This window comes from Palaemon carinicauda, chromosome 17 (assembly GCF_036898095.1).
Source record: "Palaemon carinicauda isolate YSFRI2023 chromosome 17, ASM3689809v2, whole genome shotgun sequence".
In the NCBI taxonomy this organism is placed as follows: Eukaryota; Metazoa; Arthropoda; class Malacostraca; order Decapoda; family Palaemonidae; genus Palaemon; species Palaemon carinicauda.
Genome location: NC_090741.1, coordinates 35,677,914 through 35,697,913, shown reverse-complemented (window position 1 = coordinate 35,697,913; position 20,000 = coordinate 35,677,914). Strand labels below are relative to the sequence as shown.

The 20,000-nt window shown below is 41.9% G+C and overlaps 1 protein-coding gene across 3 annotated transcripts in view; it reads left to right on the top strand.

Annotated features, from left to right (window-relative positions):
* The window catches only part of LOC137656667 (cytochrome P450 2L1-like), a 50,933-nt gene that overhangs the window by 29,626 nt on the left and 1,307 nt on the right, over positions 1-20,000 (top strand). For all 3 annotated transcript variants that reach the window (XM_068390843.1, XM_068390841.1, XM_068390842.1), the window contains exons 10-12: positions 18,719-18,837; positions 19,535-19,675; positions 19,961-20,000. The exon at positions 19,961-20,000 is cut by the window's right edge and continues 1,307 nt beyond it. In XM_068390843.1, the coding sequence (XP_068246944.1) occupies positions 18,719-18,837; positions 19,535-19,675; positions 19,961-20,000 (300 nt within the window). The remainder of the gene's footprint in view (positions 1-18,718; positions 18,838-19,534; positions 19,676-19,960) is intronic.

The following is a 20,000-nucleotide window of genomic DNA, read 5'->3' as shown; positions in this document are numbered from 1 at the left end:
GAAGGAATGGTGAGGGTAGGATACGTGGGCAAGAGAGCCATTATAACTCCCGATCTCAATGTGCTAAAACTAATACGTTTCCTGTTGAATGATTCCCCTTTCGCAGTGCCATCTTTGTCAGCTCGCTTGGAGAGTTTCAACTAGTTTCCTTAGCTTTTTGCGTGATTTTCGATCATGGATGCTTCAGGTTCTTTCTCTTGTTGGAGAATTTCGTGTCTCCACCCTATATTTTTCATTGTATCGCATGCTTATATTGTTACGAGGCTGGTATGCGTTTGATGCCATTACATCATTTTACAAATTACTCAGAAACGCTTAGTTATTCAATCATTTAACTTTAGGAATATGTTTTATTTTATCATTCTAAAGTGTGGTATAAAGTGTACTATGTTTATGGTATCCACCCATCCTTCCTTAGTGTTTTTTGTGTGTTTTCTATCAGCATTGCCTTAAGTTAGCCTACCCTAGCCGGCAGCCATGCCTGGTACATTTTCATTATGCACCATACCCTTCTTTCACCAAACCTTACTGGTTAGGTGAGGCTGTCTATCCTCCCATGCTGTCGATTTGTCATAGTGGGGAGCTGTGGTCTTGAAAGTCCTTCTTGGAGTAGGATAGTATTCTCAGTTGCCCTAAGGTGACTGTTTTCACTTTTCACTTAGCCGAGGTGAGGTGGCATTGGTATTGGGATCCTGTTCCCTGTGTCTACTTATGTTTACCCATTGGAACACCTTACCTCGTTTTCTCATGCTGAATAGTAGACCTCCATGTGTCGCCTTAACCATTATTAGGCTTCTCTCTCAGTCTATGGTAGGTTATGCCTGATTGTGAGGACTTGTCCTCTGTGCCCTATCATAGCAGCCCCTTTGGAACACTATTGCTGTTCTAATGATGTTGTTGGGCCTTCCTATCATGCAGCCTCACCCTTTTCTGAGTCTCCCATCACCACCCCCTTCTTCCCCTTTCCTTGTGCCTGTTAGTGAGTCTACTTGTAGGCTATCTTTCCTGGCCTAGGTAGGTGAGATTTTCTCCTACCCTGGTTAAAATATCTCTACCGCCTTAGAGACCATACTTGGGTGTTTCTTTGCCCCTTCCCCTTCCTAGTTAGGCCATAACCTGACTGTACTGAAACTGTGTTCCTCTTGTCTAGTCATCTCACCCTAGCTTTTGAGCTTTCCCTCACTCGCTAGGTAGGCTAGTCATGCCTACACAGTTCTCCTTATGGCCTAACCCTATCTAGCAATGGAGTTGGTACCTCTTGGTGTCCTCCTATGCCACCTTGGCAGTGCTTGTTCTATGTCTGCAGCCTCTCTTCCTGTGCCATATCCCTCTTGCTATGGAGTCTTGACTCCCTTGCCTGGTTAGTCTATCTAGGCAGAGGTGCCACCTTCTGTATCTGCTTCCGGTCTTGTGAGCTTGATATATCCCTCTTGCTATAGAGTCATGACTCCCTTCCCGGGTTAGCCTATCTAGATAGAAAAGCTGCCTCCTGTCTCTGCTTCCCGTCTTGTCAGTTTGAGTTCTTCTAGCACTGGCTGTGTGTTGGCTATGGGTCACCCCCTCTCCCGCCTCAGCTGAAGCCTTAGACCAGTCATCTGCTCTTTCCTATCCCACATCTGAGGAACATTGTCCTCTAGAGTTGGTTGATTGGATTCTGCCTGGTTATCAGGGCATCCCTTGAATTTATAATTCTTAGTGTCCTGTCCGTATTGTACAGCTCTCATTATCTTACGGGCTGCACCCCCACTTTGCATAAGTTAATGATAATGATCAGGTCTTGGCAGGTTCACTTATTAAATGCCTTCCATTCCTGTACTTCCTCTGAGTGTGGACCCTTCCCTATGGGATTGTTCACTCTCCCTCCGTTGACTTTACAATGCGTCTGCCGCCCTTTGTCGACATGCCTGAGGTACTAGAAATAGCTGCCACCTCCCAGCTGCTGGCGCCTCAGGGGCAGCTGTTGCTGACCTAGGCAGTATGATGAGTTAACTTGCCTTCTAAGGCTGTTCCAATAGACCTACTCTGTAGGTTCTGGTGTTCCTATGATGTGATTCTTTCCTCCATATTCCTACCACACCGTCATTATGTTTTGCTTCATAAATCGCTACACATTTCATATCTGTTTGGCATGTTTTCTAATTATCTTTTAGATTTAGTCATTCTTTAGGGTTAAGTTTATTTAGGTTAGGATTGATTTCTTTCACTAATTTTAAGAAGATGTGATTTCTAATGATTTGTACTCATTGCAAAGTCTTATCTTTACAGGTCGCTGATGACATGGAGTGTTCAATAGTCATCTGTACCAGGCGGGTCAAGTTACCCTGTGGCCACAAGACCTACTGGAAACACGCTGATTGCCATGTTTCCAAGGGATCCGTTGCAATCTGGGACCCTACTAACTGCCAGGTTTGCACAGATCTACTTCAAACCGTCTTCTATGCCACTGACGTCTCCTTGGACGTTTGAGATCGATGTCGGAGTGGGTTAGAGGCTTCCAGAAGAGCTCTCAATAAGGTGCCCCTTATCTTCCTTCTCTGGAACTACAGGACCTACTCTTTCCCAGGGCTGAGGTGTCCTCTCTATTTGGTTACCAGTTACCGACGGTCCAACTCCCGCTGGTACCAGCATATCATGCGGATGATCAAGTCCGGGACACTCTGCAAGTCATGACCCTGTATGCCGACAACATGTCTATTGCTTCATCTGTGTCGTCAGAGAGGGAGAGGATCCTGTTGACCACAGAAGCCTCAGAAGAGTCATTGGATGTACATCAGGTGAGTGTAGTTCCCAGTGTCTCTTTACTTTCTACCCAAACCCAAGCTTCCACCTCCACCCCAGTTCTGAAGTAGACAAACTTTCGTTTCCCAGTAACTTGGCACTAACAGTGTCCATGAAAGCTTTCATGGAGACCCTAACCGCTAAATATGAACGTTCTCAAGCAGACCTAACAGCGAGGATAGAGGCTTTACAACAGCCTGTTTCTAAGGCTCCCCCAGCTTCAAGCCTACCAGAATGCAAAGTTAAGAACCCTAGGCACTATGCTGAGCATATGTCCTTAACCGAAGGGTTCCTTCATATTGGGGATGGTTTGGGTTTCAAGCCAGTTTCGGACTTGGAATTCTTTCCATCGATTGATAACTATCCTTTCTGCTACTTAAGGCTTAACTCGGAAGCGTCCATCAGGAATGATACGATCCCTAAGGAAACAATCCTTCTGGATCATGACAAGGCTGAATCCCTTTTGGTTAAGGAGTTAAAGACAGCTGAATTCACCAATAACAAACTTTCTGCCTTTGGCAGGAAACAGGCTACTTTTGTGGTCCCCAAGGATACTGTCTTTCCTTTTGCCTCTAATACTGTGATGAAAGCAGTAATGGAGAACAGGCCATTCCCAGTGCTAGAGGAATGTAAACCTGTCTTTCTAGCCCTTCCTTATGATTCGAACATCTGGGAGGACGTCCAACATACCTTCACGGTTAGAAAACTAGATAAAGACATTGGGGGAAAACAGTTTAATGAGAAAGTGCCTAAGGTTCCCGAATCCCTATTGAAGGGAGAACTGGGAGCTAAAGAGAGATTTTCTGCCTCTTTATCCTTCCAATCTTATCTAGAGATGTTTATTGGGAACTATTCCAAATCTGATCTCTTCCTTGTCTTGGCAAAGACTCACTTTATCATGTTTGATAGGGATCTCCATGCTTTCTTCCTAGCCAGAAGAGCATGTAGAGAACACGTCCTAGCCACTATTATGATCAGACATGGACCTATAAAACTGATCAACTCCAATATCTAGGGGAAGGATCTCTTCCCTGAGAAATTGGTTAAAGAAGTCATGAACAATGCGGCTCAGGAGAATAAGAGCCTTATCGACAAGTGGGGTATTTCCTATAAATTAAAATTTACTCCCAGTGAAGGACCTCAACCCAAGGACGAGAGGCCTAGAAGTCACTTCAAAGGATGGAAATCCTTCCCTGTCGCAACAGCCTCAGGTTATGCCATCTCTCAGACTGTGTACACGGTTCCCCAGCAGTATGCTTCACAGTCTCAAGCCTTTAATACGGTGTACGAGAGAGCTACCATCACATTCCATCCTGCCAACGCTCATAAGAAGGGCTCCCTCCGGTAACTAGGGAAGGTCTGGAAGAGGCAGTCGCACTACAAGCAGAAGAAGTAGAACTAGACGACTAAAGTTGCTGGTCCTTCGCAACACCAATGAGGAGCTTCCGGTAGGAGGACAACTCCACCTGTTCAGAGATCAATGGGAGTTCGATCCCTGGGCTCACAGCATAGTCTCAAAAGGGCTTGGCTGGAAATAGAGACAGAAACCACCCCAGTTCAAGAGGTTCTTTCAACCCACAACCCCCTTTTTGGAGGATTATGTTCAGGACCTTCTCCGGAAGGGAGTCATCTGTTCTACAAAATCCATGAACTTTCAAGGGTGGCTATTCTGCGTGGCCAAGAAAGATTTAAACACTCTTCGCACTATTTTGGACCTGTCCCCACTAAACAAATCATTATGAATGACAATTACCAGATGCTGACTATCTTGCAAATATGGACTCTACTACCACAGGGGGCCTACACCGTCTCCGTAGATCTTACAGATGCCTATTTGGATCTTCCGATTGGTCAGTGCTTCTCCTCCTACCTTGGTTTCAGACTGGCAAGAAAGGCCTACGTTTTCAAAGCTATGCACTTCAGGCTCAGTATAGCTCCAAGGATTTTCACGAAACTACTCGAGGCCCTTGTCCAACAACTTCGGAACAGAGGCCTTCAGGTGATGGTGTACCTGAACGACTGGTTAGTTTGTGCTGCAACAAAGTCGGAATGTCATCAAACAGCCCTAGAGGTCGTGAACTTCCTACAATCTCTAGGCTTTCAAAACTACCTCGAGAAGTTCAGGCTATTTCCAGCTCGAAAATTCCAGTGGCTAGGACTTCACTGGAACCTACAGTCACACACCCTCTCTCTACCACAAGGCAAGAGAAAGGAAATCGCAAACTCGGTCAGGTGACTACTTCGCTCACAAGTTCTCATCAGACGGCAACAAAAAAGGGTCTTGGGGTCGTTACAGTTTGCTGCCGTGACAGACTCAATCCTGAAAGCAAGACTCAAAGATGCAAATAGAGTCTGGAAAAGAAAGGCATCCAATGCTCGGAAAGATCTTTGCCACAAAACCCTGGTCTTATTGCGGAAGCAGCTCAAGCCGTAGTCCACTGCCAAGAGTCTATCGAACTATGTCCCTCTACAGTACCCTCCTCCTTCCATGACTATTCACATGGATGCCTCGAAACAAGGTTTGGGGGGACACTCCTCTTCCAAGAAAGTGCAGGGTCAGTGGTCGATCGCATTTCAGAAGTTTCACATTAATGTTCTGGAAGCTATGGCAGTGTTTCTGACTCTGAAGAGACTATGCTCAAAGACCAAATCACACATAAAATTGGTCATCGACAACAACACATTAGTACACTGTGTCAACAGACAGGGCTCCAGATCTCCTCAGATAAACCATGTAATCCAAGCCATTCTCTCTTTAGCAAAAACAAGGAAATGGCATCTTTCAGCAGTTCACCTCGAAGGGGGTTTGCAATGTGACAGCAGACATCATGTCGAAATCCAAGCCTCAGGAAACAGAATGGTCTCTGGACAAAAAAATAATTCTCTTTCATTCTAGAGCAAATCCTGGAACTGAAATTCGATCTCTTTGTGACGAGCTTCAACAAGAAGCTTCCCCAGTATATAGCACCAAACTTAGATCAGGAAGCGACAGGAATGGATGCAATGTCTCTGGATTGGAACCAGTGGTCTCACATCTACCTATTTCCTCCTTTCAACCTTCTACTGAAAGTACTGAACAAACTGCAGACTTTCAGGGGAACAGCAGCTCTGGTGGCTCCCAAGTGGCCCGAGAGCAATTGGTACCCTCTTGTTCTGGAACTCAAAGCTCTCCAGATTCCTCTACCATCTCCAGTGCTGTACCAGGTTGTTTCACAGACGACTGTCTTTGCTTCCTCTTGGATAACGAAAACCCTTCAGCTAATGATTTTGTCGTCCTCGTGGCTCAAAGAAAATTCGGAGTTGCGAGGGAAAGAATTTACTTTATAAAAGAGTACGAGTCCAAAACCACAAAACAAGAATATTTGTCTTCCTGGAAAACATGGGTTGCGTTTGTGAAAAGTCTTCAGCCCTCCTCTATTTCTAAGGACTTTTGTATTTCTTTCTTTATTTCACTACAAGATTAAGGTTTAGCCTCTACAACTATTGCCTCAGGTAAGTCGGCACTAACAAGACCAATCACGTATGCTTTTGATATCGAACTCAATAGCAAGCTGTTCAATAGGATCCTGAAGGCTTGTGCTAAACTAAAACATAATGCTCCTCCCAAGGCCATCTCAAGGTCGTTGGATAAAGTCCTGCACTTTGCCTCTTTGATAGATAACGCCTCTGCCACTCTGAAGGATCTTGCTCCAAAGTCTATCTTTTTGCTTGCTATGGCTTCTGGTGCTAGAGTCAATGAGATTGTGGCCCTTTCAAGAGATTATGGCCTCACTGAATTCTCGGATTCAGGGGAGGTAAACCTTTATCTAGATCCTGCATTCTTGTCGAAAAACGAACTTCCTTCTAAAAGCTGGGGGCCTTGGAAGATTGTTCCACAAACGGGGGACCTTTCTCTGTGTCCTGTGGAGTGCCTTAAAGCCTACCTATCCAAGAGCCGGGCCTTTAAAGGCGGTAAACTTTTTAAAGAGGAGTCAACAGGGTCTGATCTTTCTCTGAAACAGCTAAGGTCCATACTCACCTACTTCATCAGAAGGGATGACCCGGAAAGTATTCCAGCGGGTCATGACCCAAGAAAAGTTGCCTCTTCCTTAAATATTTTCCAATCTATGTTCTTTGCAGGCTTACACAGGATGGAAATCTTCAAGAGTGTTCTTCAAACATTACCTACGTCAGTTGGAAAAGATTAAACACTTCGTGGTGGCCGCTGGTAGTGTGATTAAAACTAGCTCCTTAAGTCTTGTGCATGAACTCTTTTGGACTGGTACTTCTCATTCCATTGTGCAAGGGAACTATGATCTTTTGTTCCATGTTCCTATTGAAAATAACAATCACAAGTGATATTTTCCTTTTATATCACGAATATTACTGTTTTACTACTCTGCTCCATAATTTGGGGTCTGAAAACTCTGGTTTTCTGTATGTGTATATATATATATATATATATATATATATATATATATATATATATATATATATATATATATATATATATATATATATATATATATATACATATATATATATATATATATATATATATATATATATATATATATATGTATGTATATATATATATATATATATATATATATATATATATATATATATATATATATATATATATATATATATATATATATATATATATATTGTATATCATGTATCATTAGTACTACATGTATGTACTTTTGGAAACATTAAAAGACTACTATTCATTTTTGCGTTTCCTTTCTTTGGAGCTATCTATATAAAATAAAAGTAGTCTATCAAAATTTTTTAACCCTCCTTTTATAGACTTCGGTCTTTTCATCTACTGGAGACAAAGTTCTTATTCACAATGACTGGGACTCTGCTATTGATTTACTTTGCTCCTACTTTTGTACAAACTTCTTGCTTTCTCTCATCGTTCGGTACCATAGATACCAATACTATAGGAAGTATGCTTATATTTACCGAGTTACAGGGTTAAAACTCTTCTGGACACAACTGAGAATGATAATTCTCTGGTACACTTTCACCAGGACGACATAGCTCGAGCCCAAAAAACGAATTTTGACATAGGAAAAATCTATTTTTGGGTGAGATAGCAATGTCGTCCTGATGCCCTGCCCGTTACTTTTCCATCTCCCATTTCTAAGCATGGGACCTCGCGTCACGCGTCATGCGATGGCTGCTCCTGGAATGGTTCAACAGAAAACATGTTGATTGTAGCACATTTAGATCATTAGTTGTAACGGCTCTCCTGCCCGCGTATCCTACCCTAATCTTTCCTTAGAGGCAAGGTTAACTCTATTCAGGGAAGGATAGACATGGCTTGTTATTAACACCTCCCTGATTTACACACGATATCTCCGTTCATACCTCTAAGGTAAATTTCTCTGGTATATCCCTAGCAGAAATATCCCAAGTACAAGCTGCCATTCAGGAACTTCCATAAGGACGGCATGGCTCAAGCCCAAAAATAGATTTTTCCTATGTCAAAATCCGTATATATATATATATATATATATATATATATATATATATATATATATATATATATATATATATATATATATAGTTGGAATTTATTTCAATTTCAACCTTACTTATTTAATAAACAAAACAATTATTCAACAACCAAAACAACTTACATTAAAGAGTAGATCCACTAATAAGACTTTGTGACATTGCCGTACATTACCCTTTTCCCTAGACATGTCCAAAGATACATAATAATGTAGACACTATCACAAATGTTGACCTGTTCCAAAATTGTCGTTGTTTTGGAGTTTGAACTTTTAGTTTTGTTCAGAGTTAATTTCCTATGAAGATGCCGGCCCTTCCACTGAGTAACTTTTACTGGAACTGTTCGCCGTGGCTGTGGTAACCTCGGAGGTAATTTACTTCTTACCTTTGATAGGTACATATTACGCACCCACGAACTTAAGGCCTACTAGGCAATTACGAATTTAAGTCATTTAATTCATAAGTCTAATTTTATTATTAATTTTACTTATCATTAATGCTAATAGTTACTATAATAAGTAACATTAAGTTATTTACTTTCTATTTATTAAGAAAAATAGGTAAAGCTCCGAGTCAAGCTAACGACCGAACGGCTATTCCCCACAATCGGACACAAATATCAATCCTTTCTGATTGAATTAAGTAATTTAACGTTAACTGTATTCCTTATAAGGAAACAGTTGTTGACAATCTTTTGGTTTCTAACAAACGGATTTTGAGCGAAGCGAAAAATCTATTTTTGGGTGAGGTAGCCATGTCGTCCTGGTGGAAGTTCCTATTAGGTAGCTTTCTAGGGTATATTTGACTACAGTGATATTCCCAGAGAATTTTACCATAAGGTATCCAGAATTCTAACTCCTGGAGCGAATATCCCTAAATAATCTCACAGGGATATCGCATAATATCAGAGGACGTATTCTTGACACGTCACATAGCTATCTTTGCCCCGAACAGTATTAACGCTTCGAGAGGGATATAGTGATAAGAATCCGAAACGAGAATGAAAAGAGAGCCGCTCATAACGCATCTCTCCTTTTCAGTTTCCAGTGTGTATCTGATGAAGGCGGTAGCGCCCTCTTTATCCCTTGTAGCGATATACGAGGTGGTACAGATACTGTATTATAGGGAGGGGTCAATAAGCCCTTTTATAATAAAAGGAAGGGCGGGTCCATCAGGAGGACATGGCTACCTCACCCAAAAATAGATTTTTCGCTTCGCTCAAAATCCGTTTTTTGGGCTCAGGCTATGTCGTCCTGATGGAAGTTTACCAGAGCATTACTGTATCTGTGGATTCCCAATCAGTGCCGTACTCTCAAGAAAGTATTTCCCTGGTCCGTCTAGACCTAGAGACCTATGATGTTACCGTCATACATCATTTCATCTAAGCATGAACTATGTTAGTGCTTCCTGCCCCCTACAGGGATGAGTCATACTAGACTCTGGAAAAGTCTCGAGGAGTACATAAAAACTTATGGATGACAAAATGACAAGCTTGTATAGTGGTCTCGCTTATACATTATAAAGCAAAGTTTGTATAAGAGTCGCCAAAGTCAGAATGAATTTGTGACACCTTCCACAAAGTGACCACTCTTAAAAACTATTGGATAATGGTTGTATCCGCACAGAAACAAATTTTGCCTCTTTGCCACCAATCCGTTAGGGTACCACGTCAACCCTTCCAAGGAAGGGTTAGAGTAAGTGGACTTTGGCTTGAATCAGGGAACAGTCTCGAAAGACATACCAAGATAAAAATAGCCATATTTTAATTTTAATGCTCAGTACATTTCTAATAAAATGAGTGTGGGTGAAAAAGACGCAAGGTTCACTAAGAACTAGTTTATTAAAATTTAATAAACGAACATATCAGATCACATTTATAAAATTTATAAAATGTGGATGATATGCGTAAAAGCATAAAGAAAAACAGTCAACAAAAAATATTGTTTCATCTACTAGGAAACAGATTTGCCACTTCAATAGAATTATTAATTATAATGATATAGTCTGTATACTGTTTACATACACTAGCGTAAAAAACGCTTGGCACAAGTGTCCGTATTATGCTATAGATTACCGACGTCAATGGAACAGTTCGTAAGGACACTTTCGTGGCCTATCGCTCAGCGTGTAGTAACATACAGTAACTACACGCGCACCCTCTTAATTAATCGTCCCAAATTAATTACACTGTTCCTCGCAGACTTAAAACAGAAGGTTAAAGAATTCTACCAGCTGCTACCACAGATCTCATAAGTTGCTCCACTTGCATCGCATAGTGCATAAAGAACGTCTTGGATGACTACCAGCCGGTGTGCAAACAAGGATGTTCAAAGTCCATATAATTAAAGAAATTTTATGGAAGAGGCAACTTTCCTTGAATCATGACTAACGGGTGTACTGTCTGGATCTGTTCTGCGAATAACACGGGTGACTTTCGCCTTTAGTTATAGATAACTTTGAACCCAGGGTTTCTCCTCTGAACAGCTGTCCTCCCAAAAAGTCTGAAGTTCTATGAAGATAGACCTTTAGGCTCTCTACTGGACATAGAGATGCATCTTCCTCCAGAGGGCAGATTCTCTAGGGACCCCACCTGTTGGTGGGTAGCTTGTTCCTGGTAAGAAACGTTGGGTCTGGAAATAGATTCAGTTCTCCCTCCAAGAACTGGACGTGGCCTTCCTCTCTAGAGAGAGCCACTATTCACTAACTCTGGCCCCCAAGGCGAGTACAAACAGAAATATGACTTAAATTCAAAACCTTCTAAGCACATTCCTCATTGTTCATTATTTATACACAATGAGGAATCATATCTAATGACAAAGCAAATGGTCTTTGGAAGTGCTGAAGGGCTAGTTCATTAAGAACGTCGTTAGAAAGGTCGACCTGTAAGGCATATGGTATCTGACTTGTCAAGGCAGGCTTGAACAATAGAATTGTGTAGGCTGCTAAACCTTGCTCATGAAGGTGAATGAAGAATGATAAATAGGAATCTGTCGGGATTTCTTTCGGTTTCTTCGCCTTGACAAAGGATAGCTATTTCTTCCCTGAAGCCTCATAATGTCTTCTGGTTTCCTCCAAAAGTCTAAACCGACTTTTGAACACCGAATCTTTTTCTCATCGTTAAGGAGAGAAAATCATGAGATGTAGGTTCCGTGTTTTCTGTGATGGAGCGAAGACAGTCGACTTCTGTACTCGCTGAGACAGGGATGGATCCGGTAGCGGTACGAATTTTAATCGTAGTTCCAATGCCAGAGGGAACCACACACTATTTGGCCACTTGTGGGCCACTATTGCAGCTTTCCCTTTGAAGGATCTCAGCATATCGAGGACCTTCAAAAGGAGGTGTGCGGAAGGAACAGATAGATACAGGACCATCTGATCCAGTCCAGGGACATAGCGTCCACTGCCTCCGCTAACGGATCCTCGTAAGGGGACACCTAACGAACTATCTTCTTGTTGTCTTGCGTCGCAAAGAGGTCTATCTGCAGCTCTGGGACTTGACTCGAGATGAAGGAGAACGATCCTGCGTCAAGGGACCATTCTGACTCTATAGGTGTAAACCTAGATGGAGCGTCCGCTGTCACATTGCGGAACTCTTGAATGTGAACTGCTGACAGATGCCATTTCTTCGCGCGTTTGATGCGTATTTTCTCCAGACTCCTGTTGCATCCTTAAGCTGTGCTCTTAGCACTAGATCTGTTATCGAAGCAAACTGTAGAGAGCCCAGCACTCTCTCCTGTTCGCGTCTTGATATCCGTTTGGATTTCAATAGTCTCTTGACAGATCTTGCTATTTCTTTCCTCTTCTTACTAGGAATGGAAAGCCGATGTAACTCCAAATTCCAGTGGATTCCCAACCACCGGAATTTTTGAGCTGGAGAAAGATGAGACTTTTTGATTTTTGATCTTGAATCCTAGATGTTCCAGGAACTGGATCACTATCTTAGAAGCTTGTATGCATTCTGTCCTGGATGCTGCCCACACCAGCCAGTCGTCCAAGTAGGCTACTACTTGGACCCCTTTTAGGCGTAATTGATAGACGGCTGCGTTTGCGAGCTTTGTGAAAATCCTTGGGGCTATGTTTAGCCCGAAAGGCATGGTTCTTAAGGCGTAAAGTTATCAATGTAACTTGAAGCCTAGGTAGGGGGAGAGGTGACGATTAATTGGAACGTGCCAATAAGCGTCAGACAAGTCTATAGACACAGTATATGCCCAGAATGACACTGAGTTTTTCTGAGTCCTTCTTTGGAACACAAAACAGCCTTCCTTGGAAGTTGATGGAATTAAACTTCCGGATTACTCTTTTGACTAAGAGGTCTCGGACAAATTCTTCCAGAGCGGGGGTTGAGTGTTGGAAGAATTGAGGAAATTGAGGTGGAGGACTGCTCCAGCTCCAAGCTGGTCCATTCTTATTTAGGCTGTGGGCCCAGGGATCGAAGGTCCAGCGATCCCTAAAAAGCTGTAATCTCCCTCCTACTGGAAGTATCTACTTCTGCTGTTGGGGACCTGAGGCCTTGCCTCCTTGACCGTGTCCTCCCCTGGATCCCCTTCCTCTTGAAGGGCGTCTAGAAGAACCTCTGGCTGTTCCTCTGGCTCTCGAACAAAAGGAAGAAGTCTGCCTTTCGGAGGCTGGGTTAAGAACTGGCGACTGTGTCGCCGTTTGTTGAGGTACCGGCTGGTACGTGGTTGGAGGTTGTGCCACTATCTGAGGCACCGCGGTCACAGGAAGTTGTTGTTGATGTTGCTGTCGGTAGGGTTTAGCCGGCCGAGAGGATGGCCTAGGCCTTTTGTCTACTACCTCTTTAACCACTTCATTGGGAAAGAGGTCTTTACCCCAAATACGAGAGGAGATCAGTTTCCTCGGTTCATGCCTCACCGCAACCGAGGCGAACACGAACTCTCTACAGGCTTTCCTAGCTTTAATAAAGTTATAGAAATCCTTCGTAACTGTGGCCAGATGGGTTTTGGCCACAACCATGAACATATCCTGGTTCTTGGGGTCACTTGGCATCGTTTCTAGTGTCGTTTGCAACGACATCGATGCCGCAAGTCTTTCCTTTGTCTCTTGCTCTCTATGCAAGAGAACCTCCGACAGTTTTGGAAGCGCCTCACCGAACTGGCGTTCAGCAATATCAGCTTCCAGCTTCCCGACTGAGAAGGTAAGGTGTACGTCCTTCCAGTCTTCTTGGTCCAAGGGCAAGGTCAGAGATAACGGCTTGCACTCCTCCAAGGAGGGGCATGGTTTCCCTACCTCCACCGCTTTTAAGGCAGCCTTATATCCCTTTTCCAAGAAGGGAAAGGCTCTGGTAGGAGAGGCCACAAAGGAGGGAAGCTTCTTACTCAAGGCAGGCACCTTTGAGTTAGTGAAGCCCATCTCTTTCATCGAGCTCGTTAGTAACGTCTGAGCTTTAATATGGTAAAAAACTATGACCTCCGGCTCCGTCTTCTCCTTTAATGCTGGCTCCTTCCTAAGACAGGCATAGCAGTCCGGATAAAAATTTTTGTTGGGCCAAAATTCCACTTCTTCCAGGGGAATTGCTCCCAACTTTTCTGAGATCACGATCTCCCCAGTTGTCATTAGCATGTGTTTGGCATACCTTCAAGGATTGGTATTCGAGCACAAGGGAAGATCCTTCACGCTGAGCCGCTTCTGGGGCCCACGTGATGCTGCAAGTCAACATAACTCCAGATTCATTGCAGCTTCCTTCTCATCATTCTTACCTTGAATTTGTTGGATCATCTCAACAATGGAAGAAAGAGTCCTTCCCAGTTCATCTGGGATAGCAGACGATGTAGAAGGAACAGGTTCTGGGTCCGGAACCGACATGACCGACACTTCATCGATTTCTTGCTCTTCTACTTGAGGAGTCTGAAACAGCTCCTCCTCCTGACCTTCTCCTAGAAGGTCCTTCTCAGTAGAATCCGACACCTCCGACATCCTATCGTCCAATTGGATGTCTTGAAGGGCGGCTGAGACTTCAGAATCTACCGGATTCAGGGCAATTGGTATCTCCACCTGAGGCTGGGGGATGATTGCATCGGCCGATGCTTTAGGGAAAAGGTAGGCCCTCATCTTCTCATTTGGAAGGTAGGGACCTGAAGTGTTTTTCTGAAAACCCCTCACCCAGGATCGTAACGTTTCCCTGACAGCATCCCTTGACTCCGTTGACTTAGGGTCGTCAAAAGCCTCGGTAATCAGGTTAGAACAAACTGTACAAACCTGAGGGTCCCAATAGCGGAGAACAACTCTGGAGGCTGCGCATGCTGCGTGCCTCCTGCAATATTGATGTCCACAGAAGTTTTTACTGCGGACATTACAGAACACACTCCCGCACTTCGGATGGTCCTCCTGTAAAGAGAAGAAAAATCCATGAGTATCAAGTGAAGACTTTTCACTTACTGTATATTGAAACATTTAGCTTATATAGAAAAGCTATAAAAGAAAGAATTAAAGCCACATACTTGTCTTTCCTGTTCAGTCAATTGCTGTAACCTCCCAAAATATTAAAACTAAGGTTAATTCTATACTAGAATACCTTATGTAATTTCCTAAACGGAAATTTAATGTGTAGTTTTAATATACGGGATTGAAAGAATACAGAAAGAACTCACTTTCTATATAAAGTACGGTCTCAACAAAAGGCTGTACAAGATAACGTTAAGTATGATGAAGAACTTTAGTGTTATCACAAACTCTGTACAGCATTTTCTACTAATGCAGTGTGTACTACACTACGAATATAGCAACTACTGTACATCGACTGTTATTGTGCCGGCCAGCACGAGCCGGTACGTGCCGGCCGGCAACTACCCCTTTATAGATCAAAGATATACTATCTTTAACTTTTAGGCGGCAGCCCTCTGATTCTCGACTGTGTGCCGGCCGGCAATCATTGCCAGCCGACGACTGAAAACACTAAAACCCAGCTGCCGGCCGCTAATCGTAGCGGCCAGCGGATTCGGGCTGTGATTCCACTGCCGGCCGGCAAAGGTAATAAAACCATGCCCGCCGACAGTAGCCAAGAACCAGAGAACCTCCACCTGCTCGGCTGTCGGCTGTTAAGCCAGCAGCCGGGTTAGGGGTGCAACACAATAGTCAGAGAAACAGTATGGATGTAGGGTTATAAGGCGGCATGCCATACAACCTTCCATCCAGAAAGAGTGAACTATGGAAGGGGAGAATGTAGCATTCAGGCTTCCAAAGAATCCACAGCCTGCCGGGCTCTACCGGCAGACATGGAAGAGAGACCAAGGGAGGTCTGGGGTTCACTCTGCAAAGAACAAAGGGTCCCTGCCGGCCGGCACGTAATGTCGGTCGGCAGGGAGCTGAGCCGGTCCTCCATCCTAACCTATGCTAGGTATGGAAGAAGGACTAAGGCCAGGAAAAAGAAAGGAAAGAGAGGTGGGGAAGGGATAAGGGTCCTAAAGACTTCGTTCTAGCAAGAGACACACTCAGCAGTTAGGGAGCTCATCCTAACCAAGAGATGTCCATTAAGGAAGAAGACTGGCAATGCTTGCTATCCTCCTCCCAACCAGAACAAAGTTAGGTGAAGTTATTTCGTCGGGCAACCGAGAAACTCATTCTCCAGCCCGAGAAAAAACGACACAGGACAGTCTGCTAGGCCATTAGAGGAAGGAATCATCAGAATCCTTCCGACATGGACTAGGGAAGCAAAGCTTCCTGTGTCCGCCCCTAACCTAGCAAAGGAGACTCATTCTCCATGCTAGGAAGAAGCAGACCACAGACTAAAAACTCTGAAGTTCTGCCCAAACCCAAAAACCAGTCACTCTGGTTATCAGGACAGGGCAGAAATATCCTAGAATAGTAATACCTGAATTAATATACAGGTAGAACCACTAGGATTAAGCCAAGGGCTTTCAGAGGGAGAGAGGGATTGAACTTGGCCTCCGGAGGAGAAAAGAACTATGTGCGAAAGTATACTATTGTACCTAGAGTACTAGCTAGGAAAGGTGAGAATCGATTACCTAAATCACCAAAACTCTCTCGTATATAATCTTGGAAAAACATTCAACAATATCTTACATGTATAAAATATTTGCCTATAGCTTCAATAAAATAACACTCAGAAAAACTTATACCATGCATGAAAGTACTAGTGCCAGACGTCTAGGCTACGAAGCCTCGCGAAAGGCAGGATCGGTACCTCGACCCATGTCGAAATCACCGAGCTAACACTGACCGAACAATATAAGCATTTCTAGAGTAGCTAAATAGCAAAATTATTAAAGCGTAACAAACCGGGAATGTCGCTCTAGCTAACTAACTGACCCATAAGAGCGAGCAATAGCATCCAGGATGCCTCCGGTAGGCAACAGCTCTTGTTTACGTTAAAATCACTTTTGATTTAATTCAAAACGACAAGAGCTTACATTTATACATAATAAAGATAATACTCAACTTTCCAGAGGCAGAAGAGGACGGAGAAGTCATTAAAAAGTTGAATTAAATCCAAAATAACGAGAGAACACAAGGGAAAACACCGAGTAGTTGAGCTACACGAAAAGGAATAAAGAAGGCGCTACCGCCTCCATCAGATACACACTAGAAACAGAATAGGAGAGATGCCTTATGAGCGGCTCTCTTTTCATTCTCGTTTCGGATTCTTGTCACTATATCCCCCTCGAAGCGTTAATACTGTTCGGGGCGAAGATAGCTATGTAACGTGTCAAGAATACGTCCTCTGATATTATGCGATATCCCTGTGAGATTATTTAGGGATATTCGCTCCAGGAGTTAGAATTCTGGATACCTTAAGGTAAAATTCTCTGGGAATATCACTGTAGTCAAATATACCCTAGAAAGCTACCTAATAGGAACTTCCATCAGGACGACATGGCCTGAGCCCAAATATATATATATATATATATATATATATATATATATATATATATATATATATATATATATATATATATATATATATATATATATATATATATATATATATATACTGCAGTTGGCAAGTGTGATGGTGAAAACGGACCAAACCCCAGATATGAATAAGGGCATGTTCGAGTGTTCTGTCCTGCAGTGGACTAGAAACAGCAGCATTTGTTTATTATTATTATTATTATTATTATTATTATCATTATTATTATTATTAATAGCTAAGCTACAACCCTAATTGGAAAAGCAAGATGCTACAAGCCCAAGGGAGTTATAACGGGGAAAAATAGCCCGGTGAGGAAAAAAATAAATAAACAATATAAGAAGTAATGAACAATTAAAATAATGTATTTTAAAAACATTAACAACATTAAAACAGATACTTCATATATAAACAATAAATAGACTTATGTCAGCCTGTTCAACATAAAAACATTTGCTGCAAGTTTAAACTTTTGAAGTTTTACTGATTCAACTACCCGATTAGGAAGATCATCCCACAATTTGGTCACAGCTGGAATGAAACTTCCAGAGTACTGTGTAGTATTGAGCCACATGATGGAGAAGGCCTGACTATCAGAATTAACTTCATGCCTAGTATTACAAACAGGGCGGAACTGTCTGGGAAGATCTGGATGTAAAGGATGGTCAGAATTATGAAAAATCTTATGCAACATGCATAATGAACTAATTGAACGACGGTCCCAGAGATTAATATCTAGGTCAAGAATAAGAAATTTAATAGACAGTAGGCTCCTGTCCATCAAATTAAAACGAGAATCAGCAGCTGAAGACCAGACAGGAGAACAATATTCAAAAAAAGGTAAAATGAAAAAATTAAAAAACTTCTTCAGAATGGATTTATCACCAAAAATCTTAAGACTTTCTCAATAAGACAAATTTTTGTGCAATTGAAGAAGGCACAGACCTAATGTATTTCTCAAAAGTAAATTCGCTGTTGAGTATCACACCTAAAATTTTAAGTCATACAAAGTTAAAGAAACATTATCAATGCTGAAATCCAGATGTTGAGGAGTCACTGTCCTTGACCTACTTATAGTTATACTTTGAGTTTTGTTAGGATTCAACTTCATACCCCATAATTGGCACCATGCACTAATTTTAGCTAGATCTCTATTAAGGGATTCAGCAACCCCAGATCTACATTCAGCACATGGAATTGATGCAAAGAAAGTAACATAATATGCATATGCAACAAGATTGTTTTCGAGGCCAAACCACATGTCATGTGTATATAGTATGAAAAGTAATGGGCCAGGAACACTACCCTGAGGAACACCAGATATACACATTCCTATACTCACTACGGTGCCCATTAACAACAGCTCTTTGTGATCTATTACTTAAAAATTCAATAATGATGCTAAGAAACGACCCATATAAACTAAGATATTCCCAGGACATCTACAATTGCATTTCCCTGTATCAGCAATTTTCGGTAAATTTGCATAACAATCCACCTACACAAATTACTTCACATGTCAATAACTTTACTATTGCCTGCCAGGGTGCCATACACTACGGCTGCCATATACGAAGTGCAGAGAATAGCTGATCTTGTGCCATTTGCCATACCACACGAAACTACGGCGGATGTGACCATAGCTGGCTACAGACTCCCGAAAGGTAACGGAATATCTTGTCACTTTGATGTTCCTTAAGACTTTCTTGTATTTACTGACGTCATTCCAATCCAAAATAGAAATTTGATGGACGTGTATATATATATATATATATATATATATATATATATATATATATATATATATATATATATATATATATACATATATATATATATATATATATATATATATATATATATATATATATATATATATATATATATATATATATATATATATATATATATATATGTAACATCATATTTTTTTATTGCATGAATTGTACAGAATTATAGAAACATTCCAGATCTACTGTAAACTAGACAATGGAAAGAAAAAAAAATGCTTAGACAAAATCAAGTAGCCTACAGTTGGACACAGTTATTCCAGGCACACCTTACTCTGATGAATTACACCCTGTAACACCGTTACTGCACAGTGAGTAACTAAACAGATGATGTACGGGAGAGATGGCTGAGATGTGGTAATGGAACATCCCACAGGAACTCTCAGCACAGTAAGGGTGTGACATGGTACACTTCCTTGGAGTGAATTGTGCCAGGATTTCCTGTGTCCAACTATACTTATGCAAAAGTTTAAGTCGAATCACTAGTATTTTATTATGAGGTGAAAACAATGATTAATCTTGCACCAAATCATTAACTCTAAACCTAATTCTTCTTTCTTTTCCAATTCAGGAACCCAGGTGATGTTCAACCTATCTGCCAGCATGAAAGACCCCAAGTACTGGAAATACCCCGACAGGTTCTACCCGGAGCATTTCCTCACCAGTGATGGCAAGCCTTATAAGCCAGAGGCTTTTATGCCCTTCGGTCATGGTAATCTCAACGACTTAATCTTCGCATAAAATTGCAGATATTTTCTTCTACATCTTTGCTTTCTTCTTTCCATTCCATAGAACCTTGATTTGGTCTAATTATTCAAAATTGTAATGTTGATGAAAATAATGCTTTTATTTTAATTATTGTTAACATTTGTATTCATCAAAAAGAAAACCACGCATCACAGAAAACAGTGTCCATATGCGAACACAGAAAAACCAACAAGTGAATAAGAATCCAAATCCAAATGAAAAGTAGGAATTAAATGAATAACCCTTCCAGGCAAGCGTGTGTGCCTGGGCGAATCCCTGGCCCGGATCGA